The sequence below is a fragment of the Pleurodeles waltl genome, chromosome 10 (genome assembly GCF_031143425.1).
Source record: "Pleurodeles waltl isolate 20211129_DDA chromosome 10, aPleWal1.hap1.20221129, whole genome shotgun sequence".
NCBI classification, from domain to species: Eukaryota; Metazoa; Chordata; class Amphibia; order Caudata; family Salamandridae; genus Pleurodeles; species Pleurodeles waltl.
The window spans coordinates 316,424,503-316,446,892 of NC_090449.1; the positions used below are offsets into that span (position 1 = coordinate 316,424,503).

The 22,390-nt window shown below is 42.1% G+C and overlaps 1 protein-coding gene across 1 annotated transcript in view; it reads left to right on the forward strand.

Annotated features, from left to right (window-relative positions):
* The window catches only part of LOC138261506 (ankyrin repeat and fibronectin type-III domain-containing protein 1-like), a 1,513,685-nt gene that overhangs the window by 292,256 nt on the left and 1,199,039 nt on the right, over positions 1-22,390 (forward strand). The window contains exon 4 of the mRNA XM_069210501.1: positions 3,149-3,378. Within this exon, the coding sequence (XP_069066602.1) occupies positions 3,149-3,378 (230 nt within the window). The remainder of the gene's footprint in view (positions 1-3,148; positions 3,379-22,390) is intronic.

A 22,390-nucleotide genomic window follows, 5' to 3' on the forward strand; every position in this document is an offset into this window, starting at 1 on the left:
TGCGAGGCTGCTATGCCAAACTGAGTGCATCATTTAGAAATTGCCAGCTTGGAAACCCATCATTATTTGGCTGGACTTAGTGTCCGCTTAATCCTCAATTCTCTCATCCTGTTTAAATATTCGTGAATTTCAAGCTTCCTGTGGCAGAGCCTCAGCTTGAATGATGTTAGTCTCCTGCCATTCAAACAATAACTATGAGACCAATCGCTTGACTAGGTCGGGCCAAGTAGGGAAAATACTCAAGCCAACAACGTCCTGAACAGGTCTTCATCTATCAATGCTGAAGCCATGCCGAAGGCGCCATCAACACCTCCCTGGCAAAACCTCCAAAGGAATCAGAAGCAATTAAGCTTCTCTCCGATGGTAAAGCACCCGGCTCTGACTCCATCTGAGCCGAAAGTTAAAAAGTCTTAATACAGAAGCTCCCTGATCTCTTTCAGACAATGTGGCAAATGGAAGTTGTCCCTCAGGAGCTCAAGGATGCCTCCATCATCCATCTCTCCCAGAGAAAGGGAATAGGCAATCTTGTGAAAGCCACAAGGGGATCTCTCTCCTGGTCATTACCGGCAAAACCCTTGCCAGAGTCCTCCTCAACCGCCTCACTCAGCACATGGAAGATGGACACCTGCCAGAGAGTCAGTGCAGTTTCAGCGAAGGCTGAGGGACAGTGGACATGATTTGCAGCACGTCTACAGGAGAAGTGTCAGGAAGAAAACTGGGACCTTTACACAATGTTAATTAACCTGACCAAAGCCTTTGACACCGTCATTCGTGAAGGGCTCTGGCGGATCATGGAGAACTTTGGCTGCCCAGGTAAATTCATCAGTATGGTGTGCCAGTTCCACGACGGCATGCTTGCTCGAGTACACGCTGAAAGTCTCTCTGAAGAGCTTTGGCATTGACCTGGACTCCTGGGAAATCCTAGCGCAAGACTGCCCTGCCTGGCGAAGCTGAATCAGCAAAGTCTCTACTTCCTACAAACAGAGCAAGACTGCAGAGGAGCAGAAGAAGCATGAGCTCTGCAAATCCATAGCTGACTCATTGCCAACCAACCTAGCAAACCACTTCTGCCCAACGTGCGGCAGAGCTTTCTGAGCCTCTACGGATTGATCAACCACAGCCAGACACACCATACCCAGTCAACCTCCTCAACGTGGTGTCCTTGGTCATTGTCGACAACGACGGACGAACAACAATAACATGAGTCCTATGGCTTCAGTAGGTAGGGCCAATGTTTAAGCCAATAGAGGTAGGTCAGTAAATGAGGAACCAGAGAGAAAATAACAGCTGTCACAAAAATGAGGAGAGTAAAAGAATTGATGGAGAAATGACAGAAAAGGAAATTAACAAAGCAAAAAACTGAGAGAAGTCAAATAGCATAGACAGAAATGACAGAAACAAGAAATAAAGTATAAAAACAAAAAGGAAGTGGACAACTTATATATTAAAAATTGGGCTATGAGTTTGACTCTGCCATGCAAAATGACTGAAATTCGACAGCTAAGGTATGCAATGAAACGTGTAGTGCACCCCATAACTCATGCCACTTGCCTTATTTTGCTTCTGGTGGAAAGTCTTTTTTCCTGTGACATTTTAAAATTGATGTTATATATTTTATTTTGTGTTTTCTGCATCGCCAGTGACATGAAATATCACACGCTTTTGAACGTTGTATACCATGCCTTCAAATTTCTGTGGTTTGCCTGTTTCAGTCAGAGCCATTACTCTGTTTTTGGTTATTGATTGCTCAGTCAACTTCATGTTTTTTTTATGACCACCTAATTTCCAACCCCTGGCTACTCGCATTGAAGATGGGCTGCTGGGTGTGTCCTGCAACAAGGCTACTTCGCCCAATTAAACTCATTTGGTTGTTCAAATGTGTGATTCATTGGATAGCCAGGGATTTGGTCGTCTCCTCCTTCGCAATTAAAACGGTAAAGATATAGAAACGTTTTAGACCTTCAGAGTCGATCAGGAACATTTTTAATGGGTTTAAATGCTTATATTTTAAACACTACTGGCAGTGCTTGATTTGTAAAATAATAAGTGCCACGGCCCTCTTCAGGAGGCCAGCGCTGCTTTCATCACCCTTTGCCACGTCAACGCCACCAATAAAAGAACCAATACAAGTACTGGCCATCACGCCGTACAAGTGTGACAATTCAGACTATACCAGGCCACCAAAGCTATAAGAATGGCTTGGGCAGCAGAAACTAGTGATTTTAAATGTATATTGAATTAGAAAACACCTGTTATTGTGTTCATCTCTAATTTAGACAAACAAAGCCACCATGTGGCAGAATATCAAAGGTGCAGGTGTTGACAATTAAGTACAGGTGCGAGCACCGGAAACCACCTGTTTAAGTTAAGCACTGACTACTGCACAGATTTACATCAAACCGATCAAGCACATTTTTTGAGTAAGTTATATTTTCGTCCCAAGTTTAGTGTAAATCTATTCCGTGGTTTTAGCGATAGGCACAAGCAAAATGTTATATGGGCACTAAAATGGGAAAATGCACCTTTTTTTTACCCCACTCTTAACTTTTTATCCCTGCACGAACTGCACGAAAGTGGCATGCCAGACCCTATCTGACTACGTCGTGTGATTTGTGGATTTGGTTCAGAACTTGTTTGTTAATACTTTCAAATGTCTAAAAGTTTGTAAATGGAAGCTTAGGCCAAATGATCATGGAACTTGTAAGATATTTACTAATATCAGTGGGAGCATGGACCATTTTTTATTCTGTTCCTTGGCTTACAAAACAGCAAGAAGAAAGTGGATAAGACCGCTGTGCTTATACCCGAGGAACAGATATTATCGGACTGTTTTCTTGTTGAATACTCACACTCGCAGTTTTTAGTCTGCCTGAATTCTTATTAGTAAATTAGACGTGTTCCCTCCTACAGATGTTTCCTTTAGACTTGCAGTTTCTGAAGAACTGATTGGTGGGATTTAAATGATTCACCTGTCCTCCTTATCGCAGTAGCTTGTTCAGCTCGCCAGGTGTCTCAGTATTGCTGTTCACTGTGTTTAATTATTAAGCTAGACTGAGCTGCATTAATTTGTCACTGTCGACTCAGTATCAGTGACCAGCAATCCCTGTAATTCATAAAAGCTTTATTTCAATCTTTTCCACATCTGCAGATGAGGCGTGGCAGCTGGAGGATGACTGTGGAGAGTCTTCTGTGGAGATGGCCACTAGTCCACGACTTCACACAGCCGTGGATGAAGCCCCCTTTGCTCATATCCGGTCGCACTCATTCTACATGAGGAAAAGTGTCTCTGTGGACAACCATCTGAGCTCCTACGATTACCCGATACACCCCCTTGAAGTGAAACCAGAGAAGGTCAGGACCAAGCTCCGGAGACAGTTCGTAAGTACATACGGGAACCTCAAATTCTGCTACTACATGCAGTCTCAATCTGAATATCTATGTAAGCTTTGTACATCTTAACTTATGAAACTATATGAGTTTGAATCAGTGGTTGTGGGTTACTAAACTTTTACCAAGTGAATGGCACATTCTACAAATACAATTTTGGCAATCGAGCAAACAGATGGAGTAAAGTCCACGCACAACCCAAATGAAGGTCACTAAAACATAACAAAATTCATGCAAAAATGAAAGCACAAAACACCAATCAGAATACTTAGCCCAGCATCCTTTTACTTCACGCCTAGTTTATGCGGCCCTAGGCACAAAATCGTGGCTATATACAGCATGAACAACTACAACAATCTTTCTTAATGCATTTTTGTCCACGTTGTGTTTGCTTAATTGCAGTGTTTATTTTCTAGGGTGGAAGAGATCATGCAAATATGATGGTAAATGCGTGATTTTGTCAGACTTTGGTTCTGAAGAAATTCTATAAAAGTTTTTATCTTGTTTGCTCAATGTGTACGTCACTTTATGGTGGGAAGGAAAAAAGTTGACATGGCTATTTCCAATGAGCCCAACTCCATTTTTACTATTTCTTGACTGCACAGCGTGCAAATATGCAAAGCCTGCATGAAAATATAGTGGTGAAAGAATATTCATTGCCACATGTTGGTACGAGATTGTGGTGGGAGACTGCGCCGTTTTTGGTATGGTCTATCAAACTGTAGGCATTCATTTAACCTCTTGCAGTCTGGCAATTGTTCAGTACTTGTTTTTGTAACAGAGAAAACATCATGGCATAAACCTTAAATGCAGATCTACATTGACTAACATGCTAAAGTGTACGGCATCATATAATAGCCCACTGAAGGCTTTGCAAAAAGGTCTGGCCTGTGCTGAGGCTGTCTAATCATTTGTTGATCGATGATGTAATGTATGCTGTGTTTTGTGAGGCCATGAGCACCGTTATGGGGCTGTGATTGCTTAGCAGACCACATTTGTCCAATTTCATTGGACCCCAAACTGATACCATTGACCAACGCAAGCATTTTTTGGCAATGACCATGTGAATGAGAATAATTAGTCAGGTGGCCTCTTCAGAGGTCCCAAAACTCAAAGTTTTTGCATAACTAGAGCTTTTATCAGCCTCATAGGGTTTGTCCATCTCCCTTCTTATGGTTGGAGTACACTGATCTTGTGCCCAAGGTCCCCTCAAAATATTTTCAAAGCTGGTTCCATTGATCCGTTTTTAATTCAAATTAGTTGTATTGTGCTTTAAGTCAAGGCCGCTGAACGTATGCAATTTTGCAGCCATTGTTTTTTCTACGTAACTATGGATTTGACGCATTTGCCACATAATACAGCATCTGACTGCAGATTTTAACACAATTGTTTCTAGCTCAACCGGATCAAAAGTTTCTAAAAAGACAGCGTGTGTTGTCACGCAAGGGAAAGCTCTTCGAAAATATTTACTGATCACAATTAAATTGCTTATTGCTGTGTTTGAAAATTAAGCTGGAACTATTGAAGTGAAACTTTTGCATTGACAGTGCTAACCTGTACAGCGTGTACAGATGACAAAAATAATGAAGTAATACTATAAAAAAATGTGCTGCGCCATGCCACATAATTTATATTTTGTTGTTGCAAAATTTAGTCAACACTGACACATCATTTGACTTTCCTATGCCGCATAATCCAGTGACCCTGGCTGTAGTTTAGCAAAAATGTGCAAATGAGGGTGAATTGAAAATGCAAGTTTTGCCCGACTCCAAATTGGTACTATAACCTGGGGTAATGTTCACAAAACTTTCCAGGATCCATCTTGCGTGCTTTTACACTTTCCCTTTTAGAAAACAAAACCCGAAGCATATTCTACTAAAAAGCCTGTTCTTCCAATGCACTAGTGGGGTTGTCTCGTCAGTGGCGGTAAGTTAAGTTAGTGCCAACACATAAGGTCAGTTTGCTCCCTGCCTCAGACTAATCGAAATGTTCCATTATGTTTTTATCTAGGGCTTAAATGGGTGGGGGACCTGGCAGCTTTAAGACCGTCCTTATACTGGGTTAGGCTATGGTCATTAAGTGAGCTCCGCCATTAAAGGTCGGCTGTGGAGGAAGTGCTGATCTTGATCGAGGCCCATTCATTTCCCTGGTTTAGATTTGTTAAGTATCATCTTGTTAACCTGGGCTTAGGGGAGTATTGGACATGCCCTAATACGACAGGCTGAAATGCCAGAGGGCGAGTTATTACAGCCTTCCGGCAGCAGAATGTTCTTGAATGCCATCGTAAGGCCAAATCAGGGAGTTTGGTGGAGGACTTTTTGGATCCTAAGGCACTCCCAGGGAGAGAGCCCTATATAGACGCTAACTATCCACCAGTAGCCAACACACTTTTTGTTAAATTTAGGTTGGGAAATCTTTTAGTTAATGGATTTGAGTGTAAATGGAAGACTATGTCATCCGCATCAGCCTTGTGTCAGCACTGTGGGTAAGCCAGAAAGGATATAGGGCATGTTAGGTTTATCTTCCCAAGGTATAAGTTGTCATGTCAAACCTGGATCAAACCCCTGCGTAAAACTATAGGTGTGAAACGATACAAGGAAGCTTATAAAATATTGCGGTCAAATTCGGGGCAGTTTATCATCTAGGGGTCAGCCATTTTTTATATGCTGTTTGGCTGATAAGGAAAAAGGACTGTTTGATGTTTTAAAGTGAGATAGTATTGTACTGTTCATATTGTTTTATAATTATTTTTAAATAACGTTTAATTATGGATTGATCCCTTCCTTCTCTTTCTTTTGATGTATGACGAATTTTAACCTTATGGGTTTTATTTGATTACATTTGTATTCATTACTACTAAGATGTTTTATTGTTTGAATTGTGATGCTATGGTTTTTATGTGTTTTGTGGGCGACACCCGAAATAAACTTACTACTACTGCTACCAGTGCCAACACCTTTTAACATTATTATATTATAAACATAGTTTTTTGGATGCAATTTGTGTGACAAGAATGTCTGTGTGTATTTGCTGTTATTCGTTTTGTTGTGGTAGTTACCAATGACTAAGCTGATAAAATAGGGCTACTCCAGATCTTCTGCTATTTAAGACAACAATTACCCCAGCACTGTAGTGGAGATTTGCCTTAAAGTAACATTTGGGCCCATGGGGCATATTTATGATCCCCTAGCGTCACCTTAGCATCATTTTTTTGTGCTAAGGCAGCGCTAAAGTGGCTTTTTCCCCTCACCATATTCACAAAATGTCACAATTCATTGTAAATACGGAGCAATCATGGTGTCGTTATGTGCCGGAAGGGGAGTACAGAAAAAGTGGCGCATCAGCTATGATGCGCCACTTTTCTTGTGCCCCTACTGGCACCTAACGACCCCATGGTTGCACTGTATTTATAATATGGCGGTCCATGGTGGTCGTTAGCATAATAACATAAACAATTTTTACACTATTCTGGCGCTTTGCTACACTAGCTTAAAAAAAAATAGACGCTAGTGCAGCAAAGTGAAAGGAGGCCCATAAGTTACTATGGAAGCGTCATTTTAACTCCTTCTCTGAGCAGGCATTAAAAATTATGCCAAAGTGGTGCAGTGAGATCTTTTAAATATCACTGTGCCATTTTTGCGGGCCTCCTAGGCCGGATGCCCCCCTTGCACACATTATGCCTGGCACAGGCAAAATGTGGTGCAAGGGGATGCAAAGTGGCACAATGCATGCATTGCTCCACTTTGCAAGTATGGCGTGACAGAAAAGCCACTTTAGCACCGCCATAGCATAAATAAAATTAGTCTATGGCACCACTAAGGTGGCGCTAGGAGCTCTAAAATATCCCCCTTGGAGTGTTTACTTTATGTGACACAGCCCATGATCTCCGTCTTTATTACACACAGTAACATGCTCCCTTCAACCCCCAGAGCTGTTGTATTTTATGTTATTTATAGGAATCAGAATAAAATGGGTGTAGTAACAATAAAAGTGCAAAACCAACCAACTGGTAGTTAATTTGGAGAAGAAAGCCTCGTTAGTGGGAAGACAATCAGTAGTGCCCGTTGATGCTGATAAAGAAATTGTCAGCAAACCCTTCCCAGTAGTAAAGAACAGAATAGTGTGTGAAAGCGCTAGGCTGAGGAAAGTGTGGTTCCGTGGCACCCAGAGCACACCTGTGTTAGGAGCTGACATTCTCCTAAAATTTTAATGAAGGCTTCGTTTGGCATAAGGTCCTGTTCAGTTTTGTTTTCCTTTGTGGATACCCGATCTGGAAAATAATACCTGCACCTAGCCTTATTAGCAGACCGGTGGTTGTAATGAGGGCTCGGGTGTCGCCACACTTGTAATTGTACACTGCCTCTCCTTACCCGAGATGCGTAGGGAGTGGAGAGATGACTAGTGGCGTTCGACATTCCGGCAGCATCCAGGCTTCCCTGCCAGAGATGGATACCGACTGGTCACCCGCCTCATGAAGGCCATTGCTGTTCTGCCGCTGTAGATTGCTCACCGCAGTTCAGCATTTGTCAACTGGAAAAAGCCTTTTTCGTGACGCGCATTTATACATCCTGTTTCGGCCTTAGAGGACCGGTACTTCGAGGGACAGCAGCAGTCGCAATTCAATCTATATTTTTGGAAAGTCTTTTTTTGTATGAAACGTTACACCAACTTTCATCCTGAAAATCATGCAAACCGTCCCTGGGCATCCTTACTTTTTGATGATTTTTATTGGAAATACCTTCGGACTGGCCTAAAACGCCCCTAGCTCCCCTTTTCTCTCAAATCTTCCTTCAAGGGTTATATCATCACACTTGAATAGTGAACCCTAAAACTTGAGAGAATAATTGAGGGACATAGGCGCAGAATTCCATTCTGGAACTTCAGAACCTGCCGGTTTTGGGCCACAGTAGTTTGCTGTTTGGCTAGCAGCGCAGGCGCAATCAGGAAACGAGCAATGCTCAGTCTTAAGCAGCTGTGCTTTGGGGTAAGACACAAACTTAAAAAAATACTCAAACTTCCATGCGAAAAAAAATATCCTTTCATCTGATTATCTCTGCCTCCTTCAGTAGTCCTTAGAAAGTTCTCTTTCTTTCTGATTTGTTTGGACTTTTCAGTACTTGTCTGATTTGCAGCCTTGTTTTACAGCCTTCACATAACGCAAACATGAGCAGGTCCGTGAAGCCACCATTTTCTCTGTACAAAATAAGTCGACCTACATGAAGGCCAGCACTTATTGTATAAAGAGCGGGAAGCTTGTACCAATCCTACATCTTTTCACTTCTTCTCAAATGTTACATTTTACGGAAACTGTAAGATCTGTACTAGAGCCGCCGACTGCATAGATTGAAGTTGTTATGCAAAGACATCAATTCGCTTTCAGAGAGAAAGAGGTTATCAGGCTGATGGATTAGGTTCTCATTCTACATTTTCATTGCTTATTTATATAAATGTTGCATTTCGTTTAAACTGTATGATTTAAGTGATTATGCTCGGTGTAGATCAGAAATATCGAAGATGGAATATGGCATGGCCAAAATATTGTGACCAAAAAACCGGGGACCGAAATATCAACAGGTAATTTTACATAGATTTTCTACAGATTCTACATTTTCTCACTGCTTAATAGCAAGACATGTTGAATCTAATGTAAACGGTATGATTGAAGTGAATGATTCTATACGAGCACAGCTGTTTTGATAGTTTTCAATTGCTCCGGCATTTCATTTCCATTCAAAGTTGTCATCTGTGTGTTATATCAGAGGGTTCAGAGATTCAGTGCTTCATTTGAGCTGGTGGTTTCCAGTTGGCAGTACCTGCACTTAATTGTTAACACAGGCAATTATGACAGTCTGCCACATGGTGACACTGTTTGTCTAATTCATGATCAGCCCAACAACAGCTGTTTTTTAATTCAATATACATTATCAATGATTACTACCTGCCGCCAAAGCCATACTTATAGGTTTAGGGGCTTTGAATAGTCTAAAATGTCACAGGTAGGTGTATGCTGGTTAGTAGTTGTGTTGGTACTGTCATTGGCAGCACTGGTAGGGGCAAAGGGTGCAGCAAGCTACAGTGGCCTCCTGATAAGGGTCCTGGAATTTATTTATTTACAAATCAAGCACTGGGTACATGTGCCTGTTTGAGGAATTTTGTGTCCACATTGCCAGCAGCATTGTAAAGCATGTAAGCTAAATGTCTTCTCGCCAGGCAGAGAGGAAGGTGCTTATGATTCAAGAGAAGACCCTATTGACTGTCATAAAATGTTCCAATATGGAAGACCTTGTCCAACGGAGGGTTTAAATGTAGAATGGAGAAACCTCCTTTCAAACATTAATAGTTGGTGAAAGATGATGTGAAGAGTCGCAGATCTGTCTTTATTTTTTCTTGCTCCTATGGAAACATGCTGTACTACGTTTCTTGTTACCTTGCAACCAGTTGTCCAGAATCCAAGAGTTGATCATTGTGACTCACAGGCATTGCACTGTTGCTATACACAGATCTGTTTACACATAGCAGATACCCTATCCACCTTATTACAAGTGCATTATATATTCTTTGCGGGGGATTAAACATCTGCCACATTTTCACTGAGTATCCCATCCTCCAAATTCTAAATAAGGCCCTAAGTGTCCATGATATGTGGGGTAAATGGTATTCTATTTTAACCTAGTTTATCAAGGACTTACCTATAGATTTTGATTGTATTTCTTGTCAAAATATAGAAAGTTAATGAAAGTACTTCAGTTCCATTTTCACAATATAAATTTCCAGTTGGTCCATACAGCAGCATCTCCCGTCGCTATTGGTGTTAGTTTTACTTTGAATAATATTTGTTTTGTAACTTGAACATTTTGCAATTAGAAAGACAATGGTGTTTACAGAACTGTGTTTTCCTGGTATAGGCCGAACCAACCCTCAGTTAGGCCTCAACTACTTTTGGGTCTCATTCACACCACGCCCAGTAAAATGTGCACTGATGTTTTGTGTTGACACACTGTTCACGAAGAGCCTTGAAGGAAGTTCTTTAGTTAAAGTCTTGCTATGCAGGGCCCTTTCTACCTCAGTATACTGTAGGCTTATTCACTCATTTTTTCGATATCTTAATTTTTGTATCACAGTGTAACATGCATACATGTCAATTTAAACATGGGTACATATCCAACTGGTGGCACAAAGGTGCAGTACATCAATGTATATTTGCTTGAAAATTCATGGTCATGTGAATAGGAGACCACCATTTGAATACAACACAGTAAGCTTATAACATACCAATGAAACAGAACAACAACTTGAATGTATGCTGCCTTTCCTCGCAACTGCTCCTTTAATGCATATAGTTGTATCATCTCACTCATATCCCTCCCTCCGCCTCCCAGAAGCCACAGGGCTCATCTAACTGCCAGACCATGTGGTTATTTCTAAATCCCCTACTTTCCATCATCCTCCCATTTCCCATGCTTGGCCTCAGCCTTATGTCATGCTCACACAGACCCCAGGTCCCATCACGTCTCACTGGCTCTCCATTCACAGTGGCTATGTTTTTAACTACTGTTCCATTTTCTCAGTATAAATCTTCCAGTGGTCCATTTAGCATCACCCTTACCCCTAGCTCTAGTGGTAGGCCCATTCACTCATGAGGCTGCTATTGTTTATGTAACCAGATTTGTACTAACTCGTCCCATGACATTAGGGCAGAGGAGTTTCATCAATATTCATTTTGGGAAACAGGGCTAAGATGGTGGTATTATATGATGTTTTATAAACTGTGTTGATATTTGATGACGCATTGATAAATTGCTCACCCAGTGCTGACCGTGTGATTTCCATTGCTTTCTAATGGTGACTTTCTTTATGAAAGAAAGAGTTTGTAGGTGTAAGCCAGATCTTTTTGATCTCTTCCCTGACCCTCTAAGGATGCTGCTCAATTTTCTATTGATTTGCTTCATATTCAGAACTTGGACTATTTTTCAGATTGTGTCCATGCTGCATCTATTTTAAATGATTCCTGAGTTTTATGCTTATGACAGAAATATTATGTAATTATTTGCCTTTTAATTTGCGCTTAATATTTGAATAGACATTCATAGTTTCCAAAATTTCTAATTTCAAGCCTCTTTGCATGAAGGCTAATTCCTTAATGATTTCAACATGAAATGCTACTTGAAACTTATTGTTAGATTCACAGTTCCTCATGTACTTTTGAGGTCAACACCTTCTCTAATCCTGTGAAGGCTCTTTTTCTCTGTATCATCAGGTTGTGTTTGATAGAGTCAACATAAAGCAAGGGAATACAATTAATCCGACATTGCCAATCGTATGGAAAGAGAGGAATATTTAATCATTACGGAAGTCTTACTGTCTATGTATTGACACATAGAAGGCTCTTACTACATACCACCGACAACACAAAATCTGTGATATCTGAAGTCAGTATTTAGGTTCGTGATAGATCGTTTTGATCCTGGTGTTAATCTCTTGCATTTTCTTCGATATTCAAGAATTGTTTGCTTTAAAAAGTGAAATCCATCAAAATGAAAAATATTATAATAAACAGCCTTCTGCTAGGAAAACTAACTGGAAGATTTCCTGGCATTTACAAAAAAAACATATACTATATATGTGCTGTATTTAAAGGGAAAGTAAGTTTAAAATACATTATTTCTGTCATAACCAAAATATCCCTCATACCAATAGAAATACTCAAGCCCTTACTAGCGAAGACATGAGAAATCAGGTCTACTTCTCTTTATTCACTCAAAACTTCAAGTGCAGAAATTGGATTATGTTCTAAGGTTTCTTTAATGAAAGATGTATTAACCCCTTAGCAGCCGCCTGCCCCACGTACTGACCCCTTTTTGGCTATTTGGGGTAGTTCACACTCAGGCCTTAATAACTTTTTGTCCACATAAGCTATCCATGCCAAATTTGTGTCCTTTTTTTCCAACATACTAGGGATTCTAAAAGTACCTGCGGTTTGTGGGATCGCCTGGAGGAGATTAAGAAAGTAGCCAAAATACACCAAAAAATCATTTTGTTTGCAGAAAAATGGGAAAAAAGGGCTGCAGAAAAAATCATGTGTTTTTTCCCCTGAAAATGGCATCAACAAAGGGTTTGTGGTGCTAACATCATCATCTTCCCAGTTATCAAGAACAGGCAGACTTGAATCAGAAAACCAAAATTTTCAACACAATTTCTGCATTTTACTGGGACATACCCCATTTTTACTATTTTTGGTGCTTTCAGCCTCCTTCCAGTTAGTGACAGAAATGGGTGTGAAACCAATGCTGGATTCCAGGCAGCTAAACATATCTGAAAAGTAGGCTTAATTCTGAATTCAGCAAGGGGTCATTTGTGTAGATCCTTCAAGGTTGTCCTACAGAAAGTATCAGCTTAAATAAAATAAAATATTGAAATTGAGGTGAAAAAAAGAGCCATTTCTGTCCGCATTTTCTTCTATAACTTCTCCAGCTATGGCAGATTTTTTAAAGCAATATAGGGCTTGTAGGTTCATCAAGAACCTTAGGTACCCAGAGCCAGTCAATGAGCTGCACCTTGCAATGGGTTTTCATTGAATACCGGGTATACAGCAATTCATTTGGCAAAATAAAAAGAGTGAAAAATAGATATCTAGGAAAACTTAGTATTTCCAAAATGGGCACAAGATAAGGTGCTGAGAAGCAGTGGTTATTTGCACACCTCTGAATACCGGGGTCCCCAAACCAGCATGTGAATTACAGGGCATTTCTCAAATAGACTTCTTTTTTACACACCGTCTTACATTTGGAAGGAAAAAATGTAGAGAAAGACAAGGGGCAATAACACTTGTTCTTCTAATCTGTGTTCCCCCAAGACTCCCAATACAAATGGTACCTCACTCGTGTGGGTAGGCCTAGTGCCCGTGACAGAAAACGCAACATGGACACATCTCATTTTTACATTAAAACCTGACTTGTTTTTTGGAAAGTGCATAGATGTGGATTTGGGCCTCTAGCTCAGCTGGCACCTAGGGAAACCTACCATATCTGTGCATTTTTGAAAACTAGGCCCCTAGGAAAATCCAGGATGGGGTGACTTGTGGGGATCTCACCAGGTTCTGTTACCCAGAATCCTTTGCAAACCTCAAAATGTGGCAAAAAAAACACTTCTCCTCATATTTCGGTGCTGTAAAGTTCTGGAATCTGAGAGGAGCCACAAACTTCCTACCACCCATTATTACCCCAAGTCTCCCGATACAAATGGTAACTCACTTTTGTAGGGAGGCCTAGTGCCCGCAACAGGAAATGCCACAAAACACAACATGGACACATCACATTTTCCCAAAGAAAACTGACCTGTTTTTTTGCAAAGTGCCTAGCTGTGGATTTTAGCCTCTAGCTCATCCGGCACTGTGGAAAACCTAGAAAATCTGGAAATTTCTTAAAACTAGACACCTAGGGGAACCCAGGATGGGGTAACTTGTGGCACTCTCGCCAGGTTCTGTTACCTAGAATCCTTTGCAAACTTCAAAATTTGGCAAAAAAACACTTTTTCCTCACATTTTGGTTATAGAAAGTTCTGAATCTGAGAGGAGCCACAAATTTCCTTCAGTATTCCCCCACGTCTCCTTATAAAAATGGTACCTCACTTGTGTTGGTAGGCCTAGTGCCCACGACAGGAAACCCCCCAAAACACAACATGGACACATCAAATTTTTTACATTGAAAACTGACATGTTTTTCGGAAAGTGCCTAGTTGTGGATTTTGGTATCTATCTCAACTGGCACGTAGGAAAACCTAGCCAGCCTGGACATTTCTGAAAACTAGACACCTAGGGGAACCCAGGATGGGGTGACTTGTGGTGCTCTCACCAGGTTCTGTTACCCAGAATCCACTGCAAACCTCAAAATTTGGCAACAAAAAACACTTTTTCCTCACATTTCGGTGATAGAAAGTTCTGGAATCTGAGAGGAGCCACAAATTTTCTTCCACCCAGCATTCCCTCAAGTCTCCCGATAAAAATGGTACCTCACTTGTGTGGGTAGGCCTAGTGCCTGTGTCAGGAATGGATCACACAACGGTCAATGTAAGTCCTTATGTGAGGGCAGTTGTTGACCCTGGGGTGATCAATTCCTGACGCAGACACTAGGTACAGGCTCTCAAGTGGGGTGGCGTTTTTATCAGGACAGATAGGGAAACATTGGGTGGTAGGAATTATGTGGATCCCAGCATATTCCTGTAGTTTGTGTGACAGAAATGCAAGAAAAAATAGAGTTTTCATTCAACATTTCACCTTTGCAGGGTATCCTGGGTAAGAAAACGTTGGAGAATCCATACAACCACACCTTTGTGGACTCCCCTGGGTGTCTAGTTTCCAGAAATGTCTGGCTTTTGTAGGTTTCCCTATGTGGCTCCTGAGCCTGGTACCAAAAACGCAGGTGCCTGACTTACAAAACCAGGTTGTTTTGTGACAGGTAATTTTGATGTCTCCACAATACGATTTGGGCGGTGGAATTCAGGGCTGAACTAAATTGGGGAGTGCCCTATAATGCACTCTGTCTGTGCTTGCTGCCGCATGCACCTGCTCTCTGGGTTGGGCTAATCCGCTATTGTCCCGCACAGGCTGTGCTTGCGAAGGGACAGCAGGACTGTCATCATCACCTCCCTCAGAATCACTGGAAGAGGAGTTGTTGGATGGGACTCCTACAACTGGAACATCAGTGCCAGAGTCTGCGCCATTGTCTTATCCCTCAGATGCTGTCCAAGTAGCTGCTGTCTCAGTCTCTTATCCTATGTCAGAGCTGTCCTCTATAACCTGAGTTAGGGCTTCAGCAGCAGTCATCCAACGAGACGCCATCTCTGCCAATGGCTAAACTGTCGCTCTAAAACACTAGCCTACGTAGACAGTCACAAAATTGCCGGTGGGTGTGTGTGATGCGTGCAACAGTAAAGGTCACCTAATCTTTGCTTCTTCCCTCAATCAGGGCGTTCTCTCAAGACACTCAAAAAAACAAAAAAGACACACTATTACTTCGCTTTGTCAAATACCAATCGTCACCGTCTTTAGCGCCTCTGGCACCCAGTCCAACAATCATTATTGGTGCTCCCACTCCCATGACCTCCTCCTTGGATTCCCTCACTACCACCCAGCAAAAGTGTCCTTCATCTCTCTATAGCTCCCCTCACACATACATTTCATATGTTATAGTGCAGGGAATGGCTGGCTTTACTGATCCAATCAGCTATTCACATAAAATACAGATTTGGTCTTTGCAGTAGGCATATAAACCTTCTGCGCTACTTTATGGCATCAAAGCTGCCACTAGACAAAAGTCAGATCCTTTTCTAGCAGAAACATAATCACAAGAGTTATTTGACTTTTTTATTGCTCCCTAAAAGCTACAGTAGAAACATATATATATATATATTGGTTTGCAATTGTGGCCCCCAGGGAAGCCATCCATCTATTTAAAAAGAATTGCCCCCACAGGGGGTCATCCCTGCTCATGTGCGACCCCCTGTCAATTTCATTTTTTTTAAAAAATGTTTCTTATTTTTTTACCAATAGGGGTAAATTTACATATTTGTTTAAAAAAATATGCCCCCGGGGGTGGAGGGGGCTACCCGTTTTCAGCTGAGGCTGACCCCCCCAAGTATAATCCCTGGTGTCTAGTGGGGTTTCCTGGCTGTGGATCGCAGCATGGCTGCGATCCACGGCCAGGAAACCATTTCAGGAAGGCCTCGTTTGAAAGGGGAGAATCTCTGCTTTCAAACAAGGCCTTCTCAAATGGTGGGGAGGCCCTTTCAGGCCTGTTTTCCCCACTAGAGTAGAAAGCGGCCTTACCTGCTGCTTCCTGCTCTGGTGGGGAAAACGAAGTGTGACGTCAGCCCGCCTCATGGTGTGCTGATGTCACAGAGGGGCGGGGGGGACACTCTTATGTGTTTCCCAATGGCAGTTTAAATATAGAAAATCCTCCAGTGCCATGCACCGGAGAATTTTTCAAACCCCTCCCTGGCGTTGGCCACTGGCCGTGACCCGCACAAGGGAGGGTGTGCGGGTGTTGACAATGTGGCCGACGCCCGCACTTATGGGGTTAATGAATGGGGCAACAAAATCATTATTGAAAACTTAAAGGTACACATTCTGGAATATGGACTTTTATTTCGTGAATTCTTTAACACTTTTAATAACGGTTGATTAACCACTATGGGGCATAAATGTTCATGAACTTAAACCTTGAGTAATTGAACGTGAAGGAACCTGGAAGGAGAATGTAGAGTTGAAATCTTGTCCACATGACAGTGGGAGCCAGATACAAACTGCGTTGACAAGGAGCACCTGCCACCTTTGGCAGGAATCTTAGGCACAGTATTCTGGCCAACTAAGTGGCACTATAGCATGTGAACTTATTTAGAAGACCTGAACCCTTCTGATACTCCCACGGTGATCGGTCCATGGGTCTATTCAAAAACACTTTGCCTACCAGGCAGCTTGCCTGTGCTCCAAGCCCAGGCACTTCTGGCATGTTAGATGTTTCAAGCAGCTCCTTGTCACTCAACTCTGCATTCCTCTCATTGCCCTTGGATGAATTGTTTAGCTTCTGGTATAATGGGGAAACTTGTATGCTGTGGGTGGTCCGGGGGTTGGAAGTTACTACAGCAATTGCAAAGCAGCAGTGAAAGGAGCCAGTAACCACCATGGTTGGGCAGTATGTCCTGCATGTACACAGTTACTCATGCGGTTTGGCCTTTTTGTGTAACTATGAGGCAGCATTTTAAATGCAGGGGGAATTCTTACAGCCTGTTTGACTGAGGACACAGGCCTGCGGGTACATGTGAGTGACTATGCAACTTCTAGTAAACTCAATGGTTATTGTCCGATGTGTTACCTTCTCGCTTCTGTCACTCCAAAGTGAAAGCATGCCGATATGGGCTTTCTGAATGAAGATGCAACTGCTTCTTTCCTTTGTATTTTCGTGTCACTCTGTAAGACTGAACAGTAACAGGAATGATTGACATATGGATGGTGTCTACACAGCATAACACACTATATACCCCTGCATCAGAGTTCCACTGATTGAACACAATGTTAAATGGTGTTCAGCTGCTCTTCAGAGCAACAAGCTTGACACTGCAGCCATGATAACATGACCAAATAAAGAGATGCAAAACCAAACGTATACTGCTGCTCTATAAAGGAATAACATAATGTGGTATACTAAACATGTCAATACCGCACAGACACACAAACTGTAATACTACCAACTGTAAGAATGGCAATGTATATCACTGTGAATACCACTAACAAAAGAGATTCAACACTTGTGAAACAGTAGTCCACCTGATGCCCAGCTGACCATGTAGTTCAACACTCAATGACACAAATACAAGATAGCCCTCTGTTTATAGTGACAACACACTCTCAGCGGCAACATACGAATAAAGACCATGATCCAGCACTGGACCTTATTTCTAAATCATTGTGTAATAAGGTACTTTGTGTCATATTTTTGCATAAAATACCTTTACATGAAATGCCAGCATCTGTGTGAGATTATCCCAGAATAAAATAAATTGTGTTCGAGCCTAGTTATATTACATAAATGTTGATAAAAGGTAATGATCACAAAGTTTAGGATTTTGGTAGTCCATTTTCCTGTCAGCTGACATTGTCTAAACGGTACTAAGGCCCCAAATTTTGCATTTCTTTTACTATGATTACTCATTGTTTTCGTTTGATATGTTACATGATTTGGTGATTGATGAATTAAATAATCTGTTGAGGAAGTGGTCTGATGAAAGGAGAGGAGCAAAGAAAAGTAATTTTTCACAGAGGGATTGAAGGGATCTTACAGTATTAAAGAATAACTCCCTTTTAATAATTAAACCATCAGACAAGGGGGGTACCATTGTCCTTATGGACCGGGAATTAGACCTCATGGAAGCTAAGAGACAACCGAGCAATATGGAACACTATGAGTGTCGTACTCAGAGTCACGCCAAAGAAATGGAGATGGAGTATCATCTTAAGTTAAAGAATTGGTATGAGCGTGACCTTTTAGAGTGGGACAAATATCAATACTTGAGGGTTGAAAATGCAACAATGTCCACCATTTATATTCTCCCTATATGCGAAAGGTGGCATTGTGGATGAGATCTATAGATTATCTTTTTGTATTATGGTAGGGAAGTCAGATGGAGCTCGTTGACTTCATTGAGAGATTGAACTATCAGTATAACATTTGATTTACTGGTGCATGGAGTAAATTCCACCGTAGCTTTTTGGATGTAGAACTTGATGTGTTAGATGGAAAGTTGAGAATTCATAGAAAACCTACTGCGACTAACTCAATATTACATGCTAATAGTGGGCACCCTGAGGTGTTGAAGTGCAGTATCCCATACAGTCAGATGTTAAGGGCAAGAAGAATCTGCTTCACAGATGATTAAATTAAACAGGAGATTGACGGTATGCTAAGGAGATTTCTGATGAGGGGTTACCCACTAAGCGTATTAACTGATGCAAAATGTAGAGTGATTGGAAAACTAAGAGATTAGGGGCCAGATGTAGCAAAGGGTTTTACCCATTCTGTGTCTATGGGAAAATGTGTTCGTACATATGGCCCTAGGTGCTTTATGGATAAAAGGAGTGGTCAGAAAGTGAACAGGACAGTGTGAAACACTTGTTCTTACAATACAGTGAGGCGAATTACCAAAAAAGAGCTATAAGGCAGAGGAATTGGTATGTGCTCAACAAGGATGAACAGCTCAGGGATATTAGTCAAATGGGCCCACACATTACTTCTAAGAGAACTAGATCTATTGGTGACATGTTATCAAGTAGTTATTTGGCCCTAATGGTGAATGGAGGTTGGCTGCAACAAAACAAGAAAGGCTGCTAGCCTGTTCCATGTTTCCTTGCACACATATGATGTTTACTTGAATTGATATGCATTTTCTTCTGTCATTGCTTGATATTCACTTTAGTATTTATTTTGCACGCTTTGCACTTTAATATCTTGCACGTGTTACACTGTCCTTATTGTTGCAAACCTAGTGTATGTCTCTTTGCACATTAATGAAGTTTACTTGAATTGTTATGTACTTTGTGATGTTATTGTTTGATTTGTAGCCTAGTGTCAGTTTTACATACTGATATGTTAGCAGGATCATGTATAAAATTAGATAATTTATGTATTGTTTATATCATTTTGAGATCTATACATAAATTGCTTTGATTGACTATCTTGCTGGAAGCACATCGAAACTATCATGTATTTTTATATTTGAAGTTTAAGTAAAGAGAATCTTCCCTTCATTTCTAATGATTACGAAATGATAATAGTGAACAAAATGCGCTGTTTTAGAATGAAAGAACCATCCTGTTTGTAGCGGTCTAATGGTTGATACACTGGAAATTGAGGAGGGACTAATGAATAAAGAGAGGTCTGTCACCGATGTTTAAAAGGCCCAGTTGAAGACATATCGCCGAAACGCATCGGCTATGTATTTGTTTTAATGTTGCTGCACCATGAGAAGAATTAAATCCATAACTGCTGCTGTTTTGGAATATTGTGTAGAGCTAGCGGCATGCCACCGCATCAAGGAAGGGTCGGTGAGGGTTGCATATATATATATATATATATATATATATATATATATATATATATATATATATATACACACACACACACACACAACCACAACCTAAAGGGAAAATGGGGAAGCCCTGATAGACACATAACAGCTTTGTTAGTCTTTATGAAATATAGTGACTGCTTAAGTTCATCATAAGTATCATACTTCTGTAGCCTGGAGTGCAAGGCCCCACCCTGCAGCTGTGCCCTCACCTGTTGACCCTGTACAATGAACCATTGATTTTTTTTGGACGGAAAAGTCCCTTGCATGGTGGCAGATGTGTATTCATGTCCTGAGTGCCCCAGCTTCCCTAATATCTGTATCATTGGTATTGATTTTCGGTCATGAGTGAACGCGGATCATGTGTGCGTGCTATGAACAAGGACTGTGTCATTGACTGGGGTCTGCTTTGTCCAGGAAGGGCTCCCAAAGCAAAACCCTCAGGATGTGCAAGGATACTGCCTGCACCTGGAGTTCAGTAGCATGAGCACAGTGGAAGATTGAGGGCTGTCCCCATGAATGTGCTGCTGCAACTCTACCTTCATGCAAGCAGGAAGGGGCAATGAAGGAGAAGGAGGGTGGACCCATGACCCCACATGCAGCTGAGAAGGCACCACTGGTGGCGAGGATACAACTGGTGGAGAGTATGACAATGACTTCAGCTCCCCCGTCCGAAAGCATCAGCGATCTTCCCCCAGATCCCAGGAGAGACTTACAATTTAGTAGAAGAATTGAGGAGAGGAGCAGCACTGTGACTGTAGCTTCCTACTTTCTAGACACAACCTGCCTGTCGAGGGATGTCCAGAGACTCTGAACTTCTGCTCTGAGAGTGCGGGAGAGATTTTATTATTATTATTATTTGTAGAACATGGCTACCCAAACAAGGATTTCTCAGTGCTGCGTCATGATATAGATACTTAGAAACATCCTGAGGGCTGCTTCTGAAGTTCATGAGTAAAACTGCCAGGTTTTAAGCCTGTCATTGAAGACTGGCGCAAGCGAATAGCTTTCGGATCAGGGGGAATAGAGTTCCACAGCTTTGGGCCTAGGAAGTCGAAGGCTCAGCCTCCTTGCCTGGATCTCCTAGCTCTGGGAACTGCAACTAGATCGAGGATACTCAAACACAATTGTTGATTGGGTGTGTAGGGTGACACCAATGATCTTAAGTATGAAGGTCCAAAGTTTGAAAGACAATTATGTAAGTAGCATAGTGTCTTGACTTGAACTCGATGCTCAATTGGGAGCAAGTGCGGTTCGCAGTGCAGGCTGGCAGTGGGATGAAACTTAGGAGGGCAAAGTAGTAGCCTAGCAGCTGTGTTCTGAGAAGGCATTTTGAGGCTGCTAGGTAGAGAATACTTCCGTAATCAAGCCTTGAGATGACCAGGGCCTGGATGACTGTTTGTCATTGTCAAATTGTTGCCTTAGATATTTTGTTATGTTCAATAAGGCAGACTCAGTACTATGGCCAGCTTTAAAGGCCATTTGTGAGGAGAGTAGGGATTTGAGATTTGGGCTGAAACAAGCTCAGTGAGAAGGTTTTACCATGGGTACTCTGTTGCGAATTATATTTTATTATGCAAGGGGAAGCGAGAGCACTGTCAGTAAAATTACTGTCTGATGTAAAGAATAAAGTGGCTTGAATATCTGCAATTTTTTTTAAAAGAAAGAGTCTAGCTCGTCACACTGCAGTTGTGAGCGAGAGACGACCGGGGTGGTATTTGCAGGATCAGAAACTGTTTTGACAACTTAAAATAGCATTTTTGGGCAGTTTTGCGCCATGCCATGTGACCTCTGACCTGCTTTTAGGGCTAGAGCTCGCTCCCCAAGCGCGCAGCTCCACCAAGTTGTGCCCGTGTCCTTCACCCCACCCACGCTGCTGTCGCATGTTCGAGGCCCTCCACCACCCGCAGGCACCCGCCTGCGCCTCATCCCTGGGGTCTAGTGGGCTGCTCTGGTAAGGGTTCCTAGAATTGTGCCTTATTTTCTGTGCTTTTACTTTATTGTGCCTTATTTCCTTTGCTTGAACTTAATCTGTGCCGTTTTTTGCCCCTTGTGCTCTGTGCCCCTTGCACTCCGTTTTTGGCTCTCCTGAGCCGTTTCTGCCTCTCTGCCTCCCGCCGCTGTGTCCCTGGGGCCCGCCCCCCTCGTACCCCTATTCCCTCTTCCCTCCCACCTCCCAGCTGCTCCTCCCTCCCACCTCCCCTTCTTGAATGCGGCCATCGCCAGTCCCCCAGGCCCACTGGGCCCCCGCACCACCAGACGCCGCTACACAGCCAGTGACCTCCACGCCCTCAATCCTGGACACTCCTCCGTCTGGTTCCAGTCCACTCCGAAGCACGCCAAGGGACCCTTCTCCTGCAGAGCCTGCAGCTTCACCTGCACCCTA